The 21,761-nt window shown below is 38.3% G+C and overlaps 1 protein-coding gene and 1 pseudogene across 1 annotated transcript; one reads left to right on the forward strand and one right to left on the reverse strand.

Annotated features, from left to right (window-relative positions):
- Positions 1-1,273: 1,273 nt before the first annotated feature.
- LOC115973349 lies at positions 1,274-16,671 on the reverse strand (annotated as a pseudogene).
- Positions 16,672-18,989: 2,318 nt separating this feature from the next.
- Positions 18,990-21,126, forward strand: LOC115973350 (zinc finger BED domain-containing protein RICESLEEPER 2-like). Its single transcript, XM_031093609.1, has 2 exons — positions 18,990-20,697; positions 20,789-21,126. Exons 1-2 carry the CDS (start codon positions 18,990-18,992, stop codon positions 21,124-21,126), a joined length of 2,046 nt encoding a protein of 681 aa, XP_030949469.1.
- Positions 21,127-21,761: the final 635 nt, after the last annotated feature.

The following is a 21,761-nucleotide window of genomic DNA, read 5'->3' on the forward strand; positions in this document are numbered from 1 at the left end:
TATTTAGCAGCAATACAAATTGCAAACCTTTTTGTCTTGTCATATTGTACAGCATCCATATGATCAAGACAATTGGGAGATAATATGATATTTGGATGAGTTTAGATGAAGTAAAATTGTAATTAAATTCTTGAAAATCTATTAATACTTTGCATAAATAATTGATTGCCTTTGTGGCAGAATGCAATCATCCAGTTGCTTTTTCAACGAAATGGGATTGCAGTGGTTTGATAGCATTGCAAACAAGGCTTTATCAGAGTTCTTGTATATCAAACTAAAAATAATTCATATAAATAAAATAAAATTTAAAAATTAATAAGTAAATAATAGATATTTGAAGTATTTTCCTTTCTTTTTTCTATTCTTTTGGAACATTATTTTTTTCTCCTTTTTCATTGACCCGTTTTGCATATTATCCCATCTTTTGAATTTTTTTTTTTCTTTTTTTAATCCATGTTTGAGAATGAAGAGGATGTTGTTCACGCAAATGGAGACCAAAGCATCATAGAAGCTCTTGACACTCTGCAGGAGAGCCAAATTGGTGCTACTGCTCTCATAAATTCAGGAACTAAGAGGTTCGTTGGTAGCATAAGGAGCAATGACATCCATGTCTTGACCTATTTGCAAAGATTGATCAACAGTGGTAGAGTTGATGCCCAAGTAAACAGAATTGCGGTTGTGGAGATACGGATACAGCAAATATATCTACAGATTGTTGACTGAATATGCTTTCTAGTCACCATTTATCCGAACCTTTATTTTTTGGCAATGTTAGCTTTGAAACTAACATTGGGTTGGAGGTGTCATTGGCTTCTAGCTTTTGGTTTAAAATCCTCATTCCACAGGATCCATGGATCCTTCCACAAATTCACTCTCTTCCCATCTGCAATTACAAATCATTCTCCTCTTCAAATGGTTTCCCTGGCACCTAAAATTCCCTTCCAAATTGACATCATTGCTGCTTTAGTGTTTGCCTCAAAGAAGCTTTTGACAATGGCATTTATCACTTTGCGTGGTAGCTTGGACAGAAATGCTCTATGTATCTCAGGCAAACTTATTGAGTCCTAAATGCCCACATTGTACTGGGTGTCATACAGATTCCCACAAGTTCAAAGCAAATTAGAATCTTTCTGACTTAACAGAATTCCATTAAAACGTCCTGGTAACCTTGTCAAGCCTATTATAGAGCTAGATTGGTTGTTGGAAGGTTGAAATTGTGTATGGAGGGATTGTTTGAACAATTGATCTTATCAGAGTAACCTTGTCAAGCTCATTATAGAGCAACTGCGTCAGACAAATATTTGCTCCTCCAACCACTGAGCTTGCTTTCCATTCTTTCATTTATAAACGCAAAATCCTCAATTTTCTTTCTTGACAACCTTAAACCTTTGCTTAAAAGTGCACAACTCTTACGTTTAACCTACCATTTGACAGCATAGCCTTAAACAGATGCATCATTTCGTATACACTTGAAAACTGTATGGAGGAATAAAATGCCATCAATCAAGTCCAGCATGTAGCTTTACTTCAAACATAAAAGTTACAACCTACACTATCACTATTTTTTATTATCTGATATTTAGTAGTGTACACCATTTGTTCATACAATATGCCTACAACACACAAAAACTACTAGCTAGATCAAAAAAATCTTATCAATATCGTTTAGCACGGTCCAAGTAAGTACAAATAAGCTTTAGTCGCTTAACTTACCCAAAACTAGAATTTAACATCTCTGCTACAAGTTGAGCAAAAGACGATGACTTGTTTTCTAGAAATCTATTTGGAGAATCATATTCCTCTATAAGCCCTGGAGCAGGATTCAGAGAAATTTGCTAAGCCATAGGATTACAATGAAATCATATAAACCATGAAACAACATTAGAAGTAAGAGAGAGTCATATGGTCAAACTAACATTAGAAGTAAGAGAAAGTCATATGGTCAAACTAACCATTATATAGTAGCAGAACCATATCACTATGAAGAACGGAAGTTATTCTATGTGAAATGGTAATGACTGTACAGTTGGAAAAATGTTGACTGAGGGTTTGCTGAATCAGATTATCTGTAGCAGTATCAACAGATGCAGTAGCTTCATCAAGCACCAATACCTTACTTTTCTTGAGCAGCACACGGCCAAGGCAGACCAGCTGCCTCTGACCCACACTCCAATTCTCTCCGTTCTCACTAACTGCAGCATCCCTGAGAATATAAGTAATATGTTTCCATTACATAGTTTAATAATATTCCACATAAGAAGCTGAAATGATAAACCTGTGGAATCTAGTTTTCCTTCTTTCTCCCTAACTTTATCTCCAAGTTGACACTTATCCAAAGCCTAAAACAATTCAGGGGGAAAAATTTAAGGCAATGTGAAAGTTCAAAAACGTGTACAAAAACACCTTTGAACGTTTAGACCCCCAAATTACACCTTAATCAATTCAAGCAATATGTCAAACAACTAGTGTGCGGAAACTTAACATATGCTATCATGCGAAATTGATTAAATACTATCTAAGCCATAACAGATTAAAATCCACAGCAGATAATTAAAAGGCAAAGATAGAAAGGAAGGAAGATGCAAACACAAAGACAACACGCGATGTGTTATCGAAGAGGAAACCGAAGCCTTCGGCGTAAAACCTCTCCGCCGCCCTCCAAGCGGTAATCAATCCACTAGAAAATATAATTGGGATACAAGGACAGCAATAGACCCTCCAAGCCTAATCTACCCAGTGCACCTAAGCCCTCCAAGCTTCTTGCTCCAACGAGGTTGCGCCGAACCTTTTTCTTTTCTAGCTTCCCGGATTCCGCTACTAGACCGTAATATCAACCAATGAAGATTGGCTCCTTCCTAACTGCTTCCCAGAAATCCAAACAGTAGTCTCACAATGATGATGATGGTGAGAACCTGGTTTGGTATAATGCCTCTCAAGGATTTGACAATGGAGAGGAAGAGAGTTGAGGAATTTGAAGAGTCTCTAAGGTATAGATTGTGTGTGAATCAATCTAGTTTTTCTTTAGGGTTTCTCTCTCAAAATTTTCTCTGGAAGCTCTCCTTCAATCGTGGGTAATAGGGGTATTTATATTGGAGTGGGAAGAGGAATGTGAAACCGTCAGGTTTTACAAAACAGGGGTGGCTCGGGCTTGAACTAGTGCGAGATCCAGTCGGCAGAAATAACCGTATGGCCAGTTGTCCTGTTTTGTCCTGTAGTGCTCCAGCTAGCATGACTGTTCATCTTCCAGCATGCTTGGCACGTGTGCTGCTTCTGGCGGCTTGCAGCCGCGAGTCACCCGCGAGTCTTAGCCGCGAGTCTCTGTTTTCTTGCACACTCTTGAGCAAACTTCACTCTATCTCACTCACTACCTTTACATCAAACCCACCTAAATACAGGGTTACTAAATGCTGAATTACAAGCAAATTTGGCACGGAATAAAGCCAATTAGATGGTTGAATAAATTCAACCTTACAATCTCCCCCTTTGGCTATTCCGTGACAAAACCCTAAAACAGACTCTAGATTTAACATGTGAGTTGGGAACAGTTGAACAAAACTCACTCACACCTAACTCTAGAAAGCTGTGAAGCACTTGAATCATTAACATGAATATCCTCGAAAGCACAACTACACCATGATCATTGTAAGAGAAAATTATAATGCCATAATGACATAGGCCAATATGTGATCAGCAAAGAATGGAGGTTATGAAAAACCATGGCTTGATGTCAAAGCAAGTGAACACCACAAGGTAGTGGATCACAGTGGCTCATTCACCTTGGAAATGAACCAAGGAAATACAAAGTTAACAAGCAACAAGGACACTTGTCGCTCGAACACATCACCAATACATATCACATCCAAGTATATGCATCTAGAACAATCCTACACAGGGCACAAGAGTGACATGACATAAACCAAAATGCAACCATTTAGATAAAGTACAGATTTTCAACATAGCATAAAGGCTGCATTAAGCAAGGTATATACCATAAAGCCTACAAACTATGCATAAAACATAAACCCTAAAAGCTTACACAAGCACATGGGTACAAAACACAAACATCCTGAATAACATCATCAAAATATATTAAACTTTAAACCAAGAGTATAAGTTAAGAGTTAGAAACAATACACCAAAAACATAGTGTATCAAACCCATAAAACCACTAAGAGTATGTTTTCAAACCCATAAAACCACTAAGAGTACTCAAAACATAAATATATATAAACAAAGTCTTAGAGTTTGACATGACTCCCCCTCAACACATTACTCCCCCTTAAGGGCTGCTCCCCCTTAAGAGCTGCTTTTCTGCTTCTCAATCGATCATCAATGTCATTATCAACAGACACATCTCCCCCTTTTTGACAGGAATGGCCAAAGGGTCAGTGTTCAGGCTGAGTGGTGAAGCTGTCAAGTTTTGCAGACAAAACATCAATCTGATCCTGCATAGCTTTCATCCTCTCAGAGTGCTCAGTCTGGACTTCTCTGATCCCATCAAGTCTTTCCAGAATGATTTGGAAAGCACCTGGAGGTGTATCTGAAGAAGTTGATGCTCTGGGTCTTTTGCCACTCCTCCTGGGTGTTGAGGTTGATGCATGCCCTGCTGCTTCTGCTTCAGTCTCCATTGGGACACCTTCTCCTTCATCACCTTCATCTTCTTCTCCTGGAAGTCTAACACTTATCCTTTTGCAGGTAAGCTTGTTAATTGCAGAAGGTGTGGACATGGGACTGATGTCTTGTGGGATAGGAACACCCTTCCTTCTAAAAATCCTCATTAGCAAACTGGGAAAGATCAGTTTTGGCCTAGAGGTTGTTATTGTCTCATCCACAATGGTGTCATATATGTGGGAACTTATGTCTATGAAGTTCTTTTCTTTGAGATCCATCAGAAAGACTGCTCTAGCACAATTGATTGTAGTCAACTTCTTAATGGGATAGAGGTTAAACATCATGATGATTGTTAAACACTTCATGTCCACTGGAAAGGCAGTGGTATTCAAACATTTTCCTTCTCTCTGCCCACCTATCCTTTGTTGAACTGTTTCAATGAAGACACTCCTATCCTTGTAGTTGATAAATTCCTCATCATCTAATCCTTCAAGTCCTAATGCATTATCTATGACATGAGCATCTAAAATGAATTCTTTACCTCTAACCCAGCAACTTAACTCATTTTCCTTTATCACAGCATTTGAGTAAAATTCCCTAATCAGGGGTTCACACACTACAGGGAAATCACTCAGAAGTTTTTCCCATCCTCTTCCTTCAAAACAGCTGGGGATAAAGGTTTGTCTCAAATCCTCCAAATCTACAAATCTTTCTTGAATAATGCCTGCACTCATGAAGTTATCCTTGTATCTCTTAAAATGATGAACTGACCTAAATAGCTTAGAATCCATTTTCAATCTTTTGTCAGCCTTCTTTGCAGGAGTTTTCTTCTTAGGAGGTGAGGGAGCCATCTGTGAACAATCAGAAGAGGCCACAACAATATAGAGCAATATATGTGTAGAACAAGTCAGTCCCATGTAATTAACAAAGAGATTTCATCCATACAAATGAACTTGAAACATTTAAGCACAAGCTACTTAGATCAATCACATGGAAAAGCAAGCCTAAGATAGGAAATACACATAAAAGCATCAGATATAGAGACTAACTTAAAGGCAGTTATAAGTCAATGAGACAGAAACTGGAAAATGATATGTCACATAAACAGTATTGTGAAGCACACATATGCTCCCAAAAGATTAACACAATAGAGCAGGCATATTTAGCACATTAAACTCACAGCCTAATAAAAGGAACAATTTGAAACAACTCAACAACTCAAAGTTCAGATAAAATCAAGGAATCACATAGCTAAGCACAGGATGAAGAATAATAATGAAACAACTAAGATCAAATCATATTCTAGCAGCAGCATTCGCAATCTAAGCATGAACAAGGAGCAAAATCTGAAACACAAACCCATTTCTAAAACACAAATATATGTGAAAAATCAAAGGGAAAAGCACAAAATCAAGTAGAAAAGAGTGCAAAAACTGAAAACCCATACCTGTGACTTGAAGATTTTGAGCTACAAGTATGCAACAATGGAGATTGGAAATGGGAGCACGGAGTGTTTGGGAGGGAGAAGATGAACAGTCACAAATATTCGAGGGAAAACTGAAACAAGTTTTAAAACTGCTCCTGTTTCTGCCAAACACGCGAATTTCGCGACTGGATTAAGTCGCCACACAGTCGCCAGCTCAAGCCGCCAAAGCACTCAAGAACAAAATTTTGAAAATTTTTCTAAGTGTTTTTCGCGACTGGAAGGTCTACCCGCGAGTAAGTCGCGAGCTGAGCTGCAAAAATCTCTGAGTGAACCTCACGACTGGACCTTCCACTCGCGAACAAGTCGCCAAAAATGACCAGAGAAGATGCGACTGAGGCTCGCGACTTGACATACCCGCGACTGAGCCGCCAAAACAGGGCAAAACTGGATTTTTGAAATTTTCAAAATTTTCAAACAAAATACTTTCCAAAAACACCTAAAACACTCAAAAATCTTTTTGTGCTTGAATTATCAAAGATTGAGCATGTGAAAAACACATTTCATCAAGTACAATCACACAAATGAATATGGCATTTATTGAACATAAACTTGTGTGTTGTGTGTGGATATCAACAATGAGATAGTCCTTCGTCTAATGTGAAGCTTCAATGATCAATTCAACCAAGGCATACACAATTAGCACTAGATCATGTGACCCATCTCAATTATAGAAGTATGTATATATGACCTCCCACAAAAATTGATAACATGATTTGGAGCTTTACATTTGACTCCACTTTCAATCATAACAATTGATCTTTTTGATCTTTTGAGTCAATCACCTCTCATTGTGAGAGTGATATATGATATTTCACTTTAATGAATAAGCCTTTGGCTTTTTGAATAAACATTCACTTCAATATAAGGTCGCTTGCCCTTTTTCCTAGTCAAATACTAGAATGTGCGACAGGCTTTTGCAGCTCAATATCTCTTTTCATTTGGAGATTTACATTTGGTGAGCTCTTTTTAGCAAAACAAAAATAAAGAGTGGGAAGATATATAGACACAAGTCTATGCAAGTCTCAAGATCAACAAAACCATTCACTAATCATTCATGACAAGTTTGAAGATCTATTTACAACAATCACAAAGATTTCAAGATTTTTCCCACAGTGATATAAGTGCATGAAAACAAGCAATGCTCGAAAATGCACAAAGCCATTAGCACAAAGGTACAAGGCAAAACAAGTTTTGAGACAAAAGCTCAACAAAGTCAATCAAGCTTTTTGATTTTCTATTTTTATGTGATTTTTGGATTTTTGACATAAAAGAAGAAAAATGATTGAACAATCAAAGAAAGAACCAACAGAATTAACAGAAGGACAAACAAACAATAAACATGTTGCACAAAGGGCTAACAAAGAAGTGTGTGCCACATCACAAGCAAACATATCAAATTATAAATATGTGAAGCACACAACACACAAGAGAATCAAGGAATTGTACTGACACCAATGGTCTTACGGAGTGATTCAAACCGTGGACCATCGAGAGGCTTGGTGAAGATGTCCGCCTTTTGATTGTCGGTGTGTATGAACTCAAGACATACAACTCTTTCCTCTACCAATTCCCGAATGAAATGGTAGCGTATCTCTATGTGTTTAGACTTAGAATGCTGGACAGGATTCTTGGAAAGATTGATGGCACTGGTGTTGTCACAGAAGACACACATCGTTTCTTGAGGAATTCCATAGTCATGAAGTAATTTCTTCATCCAAAGAAGCTGAGTGCAGCAACTTCCAGCAGCGATGTATTCTGCTTCTGCAGTAGATAGAGACACTAAATTCTGTTTCTTGCTCATCCATGAGACAAGATTGTTACCAAGATAAAAACAGCCGCCTGAAGTGCTTTTCCGATCGTCTACACTGCCAGCCCAGTCAGCATCTAAATACCCAGCAAGACAATCATTTGAGTCTTTTGAATACCACAGACCATAGTTTGCAGTACCATTCACATATCGAATGATTCGCTTAGCAGCAGTCAGATGAGATTCCTTCGGATTAGCTTGGTACCTGGCACAAACGCCCACACTGAAAGCAATGTCCGGTCTACTGGCTGTAAGGTAGAGCAAACTTCCTATGATGCTCCTATACAATGTAGGACTTACTTCAACTCCCGACGAATCCACATTCAGTTTAGTGGAAGAGCTCATTGGGGTGGAGGCATGTTTTTTGGATTCTAGTCCAAACTTCTTGACAATGTTTCTGGCATACTTTTCTTGAGATACAAAAATACTCTCCTTCTGTTGTTTGACTTGAAGACCCAAGAAAAATGTGAGCTCCCCCACCATACTCATCTCAAACTCCTTCTTCATCTCTTCAGAAAATTCAGTAGCACGATCTTCGATGGTTGCCCCAAACACTATGTCATCAACATAGACTTGTGCCACAAGGAGATAATCTTCATCATTTTTGACAAACAGAGTTTGATCTGCATACCCTCTCTTGAAACCTCTGTCTAGAAGATAATGTGTAAGACGATCGTACCAGGCTCTAGGCGCTTGTTTTAAGCCATAAAGGGCTTTCTTCAATCTTAGTACATGATCTGGAAAATGAGGATTTTCAAATCCTTTTGGTTGCTCAACAAATACTTCTTCATTTAGATATCCATTCAGGAACGCGCACTTTACATCCATTTGATAAAGTTTGAAATTCAAGGTGCACGCAATGGACATGAGGATACGAATGGATTCGAGTCTTGCCACCGGAGCAAAAGATTCATCAAAATCCACTCCTTCAACTTGAGTGTATCCTTGGGCTACTAACCGAGATTTTTTTCGAATTATTTCTCCATCTTCATCAATTTTGTTTTTAAAAATCCATTTTGTGCCTATAACATGAATGTTCTCGGGCCGTGGAGCAAGTTCCCACACATCATTCCTCACAAACTGATTCAGCTCTTCATGCATTGACTCAACCCAATTCTCATCTTGAAGAGCCTCTTCAACCCTTTTTGGTTCAAATTGTGCAAGATAACAGTGATATGTTACATGATTGGCTAGCAGAACGTTTCCTTTCCTGAGGCGAAGACCGTCATCAAGAGATCCTATGATATTACTTTCCGGATGATTCTTGATTACTCTTGAAGATGACCTTTTTGAAGTGGAAACTTCATCACTACGAGAGATAGGAGGATGGACTTCCGGAGGAGTAAGAGGGCTTGATGTTCTAGACATCGATCTCGTTTCCATTCTTGGGTTGATGGGAGTTGATTCTACTTCTGGTATAGGTTCTTCACCTTCTATATCCAAAGCTTCTACCTCAACATCGGCCTCTTTGGTGCTCGGCCCTTCTACATCATCAATCATTTCCACCTTAGGTAAGGCATCATCAATCTTGACATTTATGGACTCCATCACAGTTTTTGTTCTCTTGTTAAACACTCTATACGCTCGACTTGTAGTAGAGTAGCCAAGAAAAATACCCTCATCACTTCTCGCATCAAACTTCCCAAGATTCTCTCGATCATTTAGGATATAGCATTTACTTCCAAACACCCGGAAATACTTCACTTTTGGCTTCTTCCCATTCCATATCTCATAGGTAGTCTTCTTTGTACCAACTCGAAAGAAAATCCGATTGCCAATGTGACACGAGGTGTTGACAGCTTCTCCCCAAAATCTTTGAGGTATTTGCTTGTTAAGCAACATGACTCTTGCCATCTCCTGAATCACACGATTTTTTCTCTCTACCACTCCGTTTTGTTGTGGAGTTTTGGGAGCTGAAAATTCTCTTTTAATTCCATTCTTCTCACAGAAGGACTCGAATTTTGCATTCTCAAATTCCCTCCCATGATCACTTCTAACTTTGGCTATCGGAATCCCTTTTTCGTTTTGTAGTTTCTTGCACAGAATCTCCAACCTCTCACAAGCCTCTGATTTTTCTCTAAGGAAATCAACCCAAGTGTATCTTGAGTAGTCGTCCACAACAACCATAATGTATCTCTTCCCCCCTAGGCTTTCTGTTCTGGTAGGCCCCATTAGATCAACATGAAGTAACTCCAAGCACCGAGAGGTGGCTATCACATTCACCTTGTGATGACTTGCCTTAGTTTGCTTCCCCATTTGACACGCACCACAAACGGTCTTCTTCACTTTTCCAAACTTAGGAAGTCCCTCGACTGCTTCAAGTTTTGAAACTTTCGCTACTTGTTTGAAGTTGGCATGCCCAAATCTGTGATGCCACAACTCCAATGTATCCACACGAGCACTTCTACACGATATGGGTGCCGTGGGAACAATTCCATAACAGTTATCAGTAGTCCGATTTCCTTCCAAAACCTGAATCCCCTCTTCATTGATGATCAAACATCCCTTCTTAGAGAATTGTACCAGAAAATCATCATCACAAATTTGAGTGATGCTCAGCAAATTCGCCTTCAGCCCTTTTATGTACAGCACATCTTTTAACAGCGGCAAACCAGGTATCTCAATGGTTCCTTTGCCTAGGACTTGAGCATGACTTCCATCACCAAAGGTCACATAGTCACCGACCTTTTCTTTGAGTGTCTTGAACAGAGACTTATCCCCTGTCATATGGCGAGAACACCCACTGTCAAGATACCACAAACACGCATTAAACACCTTCAATGAGGTATGCACAAATAGGTTCACATGTGATAGACATTCTTGACCTTCAAACACAAACTCATCATCAGTTTTCATGCTTCTTTCAGTTTGATTTTTCATTTTCAGATTCTCAATCATCTCACACAACATTCTATTCTTTCTTTTATATTTCTTAATCAATGATTTAGATTCAGATATGCTACTGTGTAAGACATAATTCTGATTTTCAAGATATTCCAGCATGTGAACAAAAGCTCCAGCATGTTTCTTAGTTTTTAACAACTCTACAAAAACATCAGTAAGACACCTTTCAGACATATGCATAGAGTCATTTTCACAAACACTTAAGCTACAATTCAGCATGGTATATACCAAAACAATCAATCACAACACAGGGGTCTAGGATCACACTTAGGTAATAAAACCACAACAAGTGTACCTGCTCTGATACCAATTGAAAGTTCAAAAACGTGTACAAAAACACCTTTGAACGTTTAGACCCCCAAATTACACCTTAATCAATTCAAGCAATATGTCAAACAACTAGTGTGCGGAAACTTAACATATGCTATCATGCGAAATTGATTAAATACTATCTAAGCCATAACAGATTAAAATCCACAGCAGATAATTAAAAGGCAAAGATAGAAAGGAAGGAAGATGCAAACACAAAGACAACACGCGATGTGTTATCGAAGAGGAAACCGAAGCCCTCGGCGTAAAACCTCTTCGCCGCCCTCCAAGCGGTAATCAATCCACTAGAAAATATAGTTGGGATACAAGGACAGCAATAGACCCTCCAAGCCTAATCTACCCAGTGCACCTAAGCCCTCCAAGCTTCTTGCTCCAACGAGGTTGCGCCGAACCTTTTTCTTTTCTAGCTTCCCGGATTCCGCTACTAGACCGTAGCATCAACCAATGAAGATTGGCTCCTTCCTAACTGCTTCCCAGAAATCCAAACAACAGTCTCACATGATGATGATGGTGAGAACCTGGTTTGGTATAATGCCTCTCAAGGATTTGACAATGGAGAGGAAGAGAGTTGAGGAATTTGAAGAGTCTCTAAGGTATAGATTGTGTGTGAATCAATCTAGTTTTTCTTTAGGGTTTCTCTTTCAAAATTCTCTCTGGAAGCTCTCTTTCAATCGTGGGTAATAGGGGTATTTATACTGGAGTGGGAGAGGAATGTGAAACGTCAGGTTTTACAAAACAGGGGTGGCTCGCGGCTTGACTAAGTCGCGAGATCCAGTCGCGAGATAACCGTATGGCCAGTTGTCCTGTTTTGTCCTGTAATGCTCCAGCTAGCATGACTGTTCATCTTCCAGCATGCTTGGCACGTGTGCTGCTTCTGGCGGCTTGCAGCCGCGAGTCACCCGCGAGTCCCAGCCGCGAGTCTCTGTTTTCTTGCACACTCTTGAGCAAACTTCACTCTATCTCACTCACTACCCTTACATTAAACCCACCTAAATACAGGGTTACTAAATGCTAAATTACAAGCAAATTTGGCACGGAATAAAGCCAATTAGATGGTTGAATAAATTCAACCTTACACAATGAATAAAGCAGAAAAAATAAATAAATAAAAGCATATGCCAATCATTGACCGCAAATCATAAAGGCATTGCATGGCCACTTTACAAACAAATTTAGCAAAGAGAAAATTCTTTTAATAGCCCAAGAAGAAATCAAGCCACCTCCCAAATTTGTCCGCCTGTTTGCTCATCGAGTGGATCCAGGTTGCTTCTTATAGTCCCTTCAAACATTGTTGGTTCCTGAGGGATAATGCTTAGTCTAGATAGCAAATCATGCAGTCCAATCGAGGAGATGTTGATTCCATCTATAATTATCTGACCAGCAGTAGGTTCAACAATCCGGAAAAGTGCTTGTATGAGAGTTGATTTACCACTGCCCGTTCTCCCTACAATGCCAGTTTTCATTCCTCCAGGAAAAGTACATGTGAGACCTCGCAAAACAATTGGCATATGTGGGGCATACCTTACCTACATTACACCCCTTATCATTAATTAATGTAGAACACATAAAAATCTTAGTCATAAACGACCTTATTAACAAGATTACGGTTGGTTGGTAATTAATAGTAATGGACCAAAACTACCTGCAGATCACAAATATCCACTTCTCCATTTGGTGGCCAAGAATGATCTGGCCGGTTTTCTTCTATCTCAAGAGGAGGTTCACTTGGGATACAAGTGTATTGAAGTATTCTCTCTACTGATATAATTTTGTTCTCCATTTGGCAAAGAACCCATATTACCCATGCTATGTTTAAATTAAGTCTATATGTCACAGCCAAGCCCGCAATGCCTTTAGGAAAAAGGAAACCAGAATTTTTTAAAAAAAGGGACAATTAGAAAGGTATTACTCGAACTCCTTTACCAAATTAAACAAACAGCAAGGAGCATTGTTAGTACACCAGATGGGAATTACTTACCTGGATCAATGACTCCCTCAGGAATAAATATCAAAAAAACCAAGGAGAAGATAAATGTGATGGAAGACATCATATCCAAGTGGAAGCACAACCATACCCTTGCACCAGCAGCGTTGAACTTTGGCCGAGAATATGCATCTGTGAGTTTCAAATTTATGTCCCGAAATCGTGACTCTTCATCAAAGCTCCTAATTGTTGTTGAGCCTGAAATTGTTTCAGCGAAATGTTGTATCACAGGAGCTTTGCACACGCCAACTAATCTTGTTAGTTCTCGTGCTGAAGGCATGTAATATTGCTGCATAATAATATATTTGTTACAACACTTCTCTCCGCATAAGAATGACTATAATACATTGGAATATCTTATGAAAAAACACTCTATATACCTTGCAACTTGACAAAAATTTATCTTAAGGAAAAGCATTTAAAAAAATCTCTTAGTAATGGTTTTAAATTTAATCTAGAGGAGATTGTAGCATGTGCACAGCCCAAAATGTAAAGAAGGCGGTATGATAAGTATACAGTTTCAGGAAGAATGTAAGATAACATTGTGACAAAGTCAGAGGGTATACCTGATACCAGATACAGGTTGCAATCACTGGGATAAAAACAATAAGAACCTGCCATGCAACCTGAGACATTACTGCAATAATTCCCAGAAGCTGGATCATCGCGAAGGCAAATGGCCCAACCTGATATGGAATATTGAAATCCACTGCACTTTGGTCTGTAGAAGCCTGCCAGGAAACATACGGCCAATTCAATAAAAATATTTACACCAATCATTTTTCTGTGTGTGCGTGTGCGTGTGTTGTGTGTGTGTGTGTGTGTGTGAGAGAGAGAGAAAGAGAGAGAGAGAGAGAGAGAGAGGAGAATTGTTTAAACCGAAGGAAAAAGCTATATAAAATTGTAAACTATGACTTTTGAAGCTTTCAATATGGAAATACCCATAAACATTCCCACTTACTCTGTTTAGGATTCTTCCACTTGGAGTGGCATCAAAGAAAGACATGGGGGCACGGAAAATGCATAAGTGCATCGTATTGAAGAGTATAGTGGCTGTCTTGAACCCAGCAGTAAAAAGTACCAGGGATCTCACAAGGATGCAAAATGAACTTCCAATGGCCAAATCGACATAAACACTTATAAGAGTAGAGCTAGAAACTGCAGGTTTCTCATCCTGTGAGATTGGAGTTGCCCAAGCCATCCAATAATTGCTTCCAATTTGAAGGATCTGATACAGAACCTGTGCCAGTAATACACAGGGCACAAGAGCTCCTTTGTATGCCATAGAAATATATTTCCAATAGACTAAAAACCCAACTTTACCTTTCTCTCTCTCTTCCTCTTGGATAATCTGTCCCTTTGATCCAACAACATCATCTGTTTTACCATTTTGAACATCTTTATTTTCTTTTTTTTCAACGACGTCATCAGTAATATCTATATCTCCAACATCCTTGCTCATATTTGTACTTTCAGAAACTGACCCTGCCTCTGCAGAATCAAGTTCAGACAAAGCTTTCTTATGTGCTCCCACAAGTTCCATAAAATCAGTTTCGGAATTAAGAATTTCATTGTACTTTCCAGCTTGAGTAATTTTTCCTTCTTTCATGACCTAACAACAAATGTAATAGTTGATTTCACAGATAGAAAAGTGGGGAACAATCCATTCATAAGTTGAGATCATAAATAAAAAGGTGGAAATAAACTTAATGTGAATGGCTCACCAAGATAAGGTCAGCAGCAGTTAAGAACTCTACTTGATGAGTAACATAAATCACTACTTTTGAACTCAAGAGGCCCAGCAAACATTCCTTCCATGTATGAATCAAGTAAATCCATTTCAGAAAGAGCTATGTATTAACTACAGAAAACAAAGACTGAACAAAGTGCAATAATATTCAAGTACCCCTACTGGCAACAAGAAACCATCTTCAAATTTGTAGAACACCAATTTATAATATAATAAATTAAGGAGGAAAAACGCATTTTAATCAGAATAAAATGACATTAGAGTAGGAAAGGAAATTACCCAGAAGAGGTGGGATCCTGTATGAGCATCAACAGCACTAAAAGGATCATCAAACAAATAGATATCAGCATTTTGGTATAGAGCACGTGCAATTTGAATCCTTTGCTTCTGTCCACCACTCAAATTGATTCCTCTCTCACCTATTAGTGTCTGATCCCCAAACGAGAGAATTTCCAGATCCTTCTTCAAGGAACATGCTTCAAGGACCCTTTCATACCTCATTCTTTCCATCTCCTTACCAAACAATATGTTCTCTTCTATCTTGCCACTTTGTATCCATGGTGACTGAGCAACATAGGCCTTTGTCCCACACAACTTAACAGTGCCAGATATCCTAGGTATTTCTCCAAGGATACAAGAAAGCAAACTTGACTTGCCTGAACCATCAGTTCTACAAACAGCAACCCTCATGCCATGTTGCACTTTCAAATTTATATCTTTCAATGTAGGATTAGAGGAAGATAAATCCCAAGAGAAATTTCCATCAATGATCTCTATTGCTGTTTTAGAACTACCTCTTGGAAGCTTCTCTATTGTGTCAAACTGCAAGTCCTCAAGACGAAGAAATGAAACAACTCGATCAATGGACACTTTAGTTTGAGCAATCATTGGAACTGTGTCAGGAAGATTAAATATAGGCTCCTGAAGAATCCTAAACGTTGCAAGTGCAGATAAGATCTTCCCCGACTCAAGTGGGATTCCCATTAGCATGCAAGCACCAAAAGTGGCCACAGACACAAATGTGGGAGCACCCCAAAAGACAAATGTAGTCATAGCATTAGCGTAAACATACCTTTTCAACCATCCTGCCTCGGTCTCCCTAAGCTTGGCAATTTTAGATAGAAACTTCATCTCCCATCCTTGAAGCTTCAGAATTCTCATGTTCCTTAAAATCTCAGACGTTGCCTTCATCCTTTTGTCTTTTGACTCCATTATCTTGTCCTGAAACTTCTCTTGGAATTTCTCCAATGGATAATTTGCCAACATAACAAGCACAGTTGCAACAAAAGCTGCAATTGAAGCAAGCCCAAGATTTTTATATAAAATTAACAATGCAACAGCAACTTGAACAAGGACCATCCACGGATCGTGCATGAACCAGCCAAACCTCTCAGCGTCAACTGTCATGAGATTGATGATCTCCCCACTAGTGTGGCCCTGCTTTGACTGGCATGAAAGAGTCATACCTTTATCATAGACCATTGTAGCCAAGACTGATCTGACCCTAATTCCAACCAGCTGCAATCTAAAGAACTAGTGCCTCTGTGCGATGCATTCCACAAGTTTTGAAGCAAAAAACACTGAAACCAGCACATATCCCTCACTCTTGTACTGTCGGCGCCCATTAAGGTATTGAACAAAATCGTCAATAAGATATGGTCCAACAAAGACTCAGAATTTGAGGGTTCATTCTCTCTCAAAGTCTCACGCACCACAAAATAGTCACAGAGCCATGTATGGCCACATGCATAGATCATATCAGACCCACGTGTCAGCATGTGATAGTACCATATCGGCATAGAATCGGTGTAGGACCAAAATAGCATGCCACATAATTTGCCACGCCAGCATTTTGGATCTACCTGCAGTGTAGCATTGTTTTGTTGATGTCAGCATTAATCTACATCCTGTTTTGTAATTATAATATACAAATTTATTCTCTTTACTTTAGAAAAATCACATGTTGATATATGTCACATTCCACAAGATTTAACATAATCAATCATGTTGTAACCAAATTAGACACTTGTGCTACCATTTTGTGCATTTCATACTTCTGTTTGTCAAAGTTTCACAACCTAGAACTGAATTTGATTATTATTTTGGTTTATAAATTTAGTCCAAGAAAGAATTGTATGCAAACTTACTGTCTTTGTCCACAACATAATCTAGGGCTGTCCAGCGACTCGTGATATCCAACCTGTCCGACCATATCCGCCCGACCCGAAGGTCCACGGGTGAATTCAAGTGTATGTACGGGTCGGTTATGGTTGTTTTAAGAGGAACCGATTATTCGGTTCGGGTTTCGGGTTACAAAATAAAAAATCCGAATAATCCGACCCGACCGAATACTTGGTATAATAAAGTAATAAACCACTCTCCACAGTCCACTCAGTCTGATATAAGTCATGTCATGAGTTGGTTAGTGGGTAACGTGCTGAACTGCTGATCAACCATTTTTGGGCACAACTTCCCAATTTCAAATCCAACCATTTAAATCTTTTTTTTTTTTTTTTTTTTTTTTTTAAAAATAGCTGTTTAAAATCAACGGTTATAATACTACTCTACAGCAGTACAGCCCCCTAGCACAGCACAGAGAGTCAGAGACATCATATCACAATTATCACTTAAACTCTACAACCCTAACAATTACAAATAAACGGTTAAAATTAAATTAATATCACAATCTAACGGTCACAATTAAAGGTGAAATATTTGATTAGATATCTCAATGGCTCAATCTTAATCTCATATCCCAACTCTCTCTCTCACTCTATAGTCTTCACCGAATCAAGATCAAGTGATCAACATGTCATCAACGGCCTCAATCTCTCTTTAGTCTTCACCTAATCACTCTCTCACCAAATCCACGGCCTCAGCTCAGACCTCACTCTCTCTCTCTCTCTCTCTAATTGCAATCTCATATCTCACTCTCAGACATAAACTCAAAGTAACATTCTCTGTATCTCTCTCTCTCTCTCTCTCTATCTCAATCTCAAATCCTCAAAACCTGAAATCTCTTCACCAAATCCTCTAGTCTACACAAATGCTCTCTGTCTCTCACTCTCTAATCTCTGCAGTCCCTTCACCAATTTCATACGAAATCTCAAGTCTTCATCATTTCAATTTTCATCAGTCTTCAATCTTCACTCTTTAAAATCTTTCATCTTCGGTCTTCTCACCAATGAACAGACCACAATCTCAAACTCTCAGTTCTCACTTTGCCTCTCTCTACTCCAAGGTCCAAACCCTAGCTTCTCACTACAAGTTCTTCACACCTAGCCGCCGCCGCCGCCACCACCAGCAGCCACTCCTTTCCCTGCCGCCGATCGTATGGGTTGAACCTAGGGTATGTGTTCTCCTTTTCTCATCTCTCTTTTTTTCAGTCTCTCATTGATTATATATGTTATGAAAATCTACTGTTAAAATCAAATAAACCCTAAGTTTTATAATTTGAAACCCTAACTAGAAATAGTTGAAACCTTAACCATTTACTTTTGTTCTTTGTTCTTTGTTCAGTAACTTTAGTTGTTTGATTAATTTTGTTCCTATTTAAATTTTATTCAAGAATTGAAAGTTGTACATGTGGGGTTTTCAGTCTTCAAACTTGAAATTAACACCCACGGTTTTGTAAGGTATGATTTTTGTTTCCCTTTGTTTTTTGTGTTCAAAGTTGGGATTTTGTTCTTTTTTTGTTAGAGATGTAGAGTTGATGCATGTAACTTAAGCTGTTGTGGATGTGTTCAATGTTTTAGCTTTTATTATTTAGTAAAATTTATACTGTTAAAAATCAAATAAACTCCCAAGTTTTTTGTTCTTTGTTTATTTGTTTGATTAATTCTGTTCCTATTTTAATTTTACTCAGGAATTGAAAGTTGTCCAAGTGGGGTTTTCAGTCTTCAAATTCATAACTCCAACACCCTAGTTTCTTTAAGGTGTGATTTTTGTTTCCCTTTGTGTTTTGTGTTAAAAGTTGGGATTTTGTTCTTTTTTTTGTTAGAGTTTTATGTAGAATGCTGTTATCTGGATTCAAGCATCAAAGATTTTCATTTTTGGTTTGTTTGATTATTATTATTAATTGTTAGTTTGCTAATTTCTATGTTTGATTTTTTAGGTCATGGATTCCTCCACTAATGCTCCCTTTGTTTCTACACAAGCGGATGGTGCTACTGCCACCCAAGCGGATGGTGTTACTGCCACTGTCACCCAAGAGGCTGCTGCTGCAACCCAAGCTGAAGCTACTGATGGTGAGTTGCCCCTAGTTCCACCTAGTGTAGTGAGTAAAACTGATACTGGTAGTGGTAGGAAAAAGTCTTTAGCTTGGAATCATTTTGAAAAAGTAAAGGTAGACGAGGGTGTCACTATGGCTGTATGTAATTATTGTAAAAAATCATATTTGGTTGATAGTAAGAGTTGTGGTACTGGTAATTTGTTAGCTCATGTGACAATCTATCCTAAGAAGACTAATAAAGAAGATAAAGGGCAGAAAACCTTAGCTTTTGAACCCAAAAATGATGGAGATGAAGGGTTCAAACTTGTGTCAACAACTTTTTCTGTTGAGGCTTCTAGAAAGGCACTAGCTGAAATGATAATAATTGATGAGTTGCCTTTTAGGTGTGTTGAGGGTTATGAGTTTAAGAAATATGTAACTACCTTACAACCTAAGCTTCGTCTAAAAGATATTCCATCTCGACAAACTGTGGCTAGAGATGTGATTGGAATTTATAATAGTGAGAGAGAGAAGCTAAGGAAATCCTTGAAGGGTTGTAGGGTGTGTCTTACTATGGACACATGGACTTCTCTACAAAATTTGAATTATATGTGTCTCACATGTCACTTTATTGATGATGCTTGGAAGTTGCATAAGAGAATTTTAAATTTTTGTCAAGTTGAAGATCATAAGGGGGAGACTATAGGTAGAAAGATTGAGATGTCTTTGCGTGAGTGGGGTATTGATGGCATATTCACTTTGACAGTGGATAATGCTAGTTCCAATTTAACCACAATTAAATTTTTACAAAGGGTAACAAAAGATTGGAAACGGACAGTTTTAGAAAATGAGTTAATGCACATGAGGTGTTGTGCCCATATCCTAAATCTCATTGTTGGGGAGGGTTTGAAAAAAATTGATGCATCTGTTGCTAGGGTGCGTGAAGCTGTGAGGTATGTGAAGTCCTCGCCCAATAGAAATCAAACCTTTAGGAATTTTATGGAGAGGTTAGGTATGGAGTCCAAGAGTCTTCTTTGTCTAGATGTACCTACTAGGTGGAACTCAACTTACCTTATGTTAGGAATTGCTGAAAAATTCGAGAAAGTATTCCTTAGGATGGACTTTGAAGATGATGGTTATTTATCATATTTTAGGAGCAAGGAAGATAGTGGTGGTTTGGGATCTCCTTGTATAAGTGATTTCCAAAATTGTAGGGCATTTATGACTTTCTTGAGGCTTTTTTACAATGCAACAAAGAAGTTCTCTGGCTCTTTGTATGTGACCTCAAATGCCTTTTTTGATGAGATCTTTGTTATTCAGGAGAGTATTTCTCATTTAGTTAAATCCCAAAACACCCTCTTGAAAAACACAGCCACAAACATGCAAACTAAATTTGAGAAGTACTGGGGGGAAGATGATAAAATTAATCCTCTTTTGTATGTGGCTGTGGTTCTTGATCCACAAAAAAAATCGAGGTTTTTGAAGTTCTCTTTAACTGAAATTTATGGGAATAAAGTGGGGAATGTGATGGTTGATAAGGTGAAAGCTCTTTTGATGAAGTTGTATACTTTTTTCTGTTCTGTTAATTCCCCAAATGTGCAAGAACTAAGTGGGGGTGAGAGGACACCAATGGTAGGTGATGCAAGTGATCCATATGTGATGGTTCACTCGATATGAGCTTTTCTTAGAAGCTGAGCAATCTATAGGTTGTAGTAATGAGGTTGACAAGTATTTAGCTGAAAATTGTGATGGTAGAAGGGATGTGAATTTTGAGGTGTTGGGGTGGTGGAAGGACAATTCTAGTAGATACCCAATGTTGTCCAAAGTGGCTAAGGATGTGCTGGCTGTATCAGTTTTGACTGTTGCATCTGATTCAGCATTCAGCACTGGAGGCTGCATTGTTGATCCATTTCGAAGTTCTCTCTCTCCTCTCATGGTTCAAAATCTTGTATGTGCACGAAATTGGCTTCAAGCCACAGTACCAATTTCTCATCGCCAATTAAGGGATGAGGTTGAGGCATTGGAGGAGGAATTTCATCTTTAGGTAATATGTTTAAATTCTAGAACCTATAGTCTATGTCTCATGTTCAAACAAAATTTAATATGTTGTATTTATTTCCTTTTCTTTTCTAGTTTTAAATCAACAGTCATCATCCAGTGCATCAGCAAGTACCAGCTCCAAATTGGGTTCTAGCTCAGGCAAACGACCCATAATTAGTGTTGAAAATTGATAACTGACTTGGTATGTTACTGCCTTTGGCCTCTTACTGTTATAAGCTTGATGGCTTGTTGCCCTTTATATTTGGTCTTGTATTTGGTAGTAATGTATTATTTGTTAAATATTTTTTTGTCTTTTGTAGGCAGAATCACTTATTTTGTAAAGGAGGTAGAACCTTTTGGGAACATTTTGGAAGCTTTTTTGTAAATTGCTTTTCTAACAATACTAGTCTTAATGCTTATAGGAAAGAAATCCTAGGAATCATATAGGTTTTCTTTTCTATTAGTTATAAGCTTGAGAATTTGTCAATTAATGTTTGGGAAAAGCTATTTTTTTTTTTTGAAATACCTGTGATATTTTTTAATTTGTAATTAATTATATTGCTGGGAACATTGTATAGCCAGCAAGGTTGCTGCCTTATGATTTACTGCCTTGTGGAAACATTGATTTTACTGTCTTCT

Source organism: Quercus lobata, unplaced genomic scaffold (assembly GCF_001633185.2).
Source record: "Quercus lobata isolate SW786 unplaced genomic scaffold, ValleyOak3.0 Primary Assembly Scq3eQI_192, whole genome shotgun sequence".
NCBI lineage: Eukaryota > Viridiplantae > Streptophyta > Magnoliopsida > Fagales > Fagaceae > Quercus > Quercus lobata.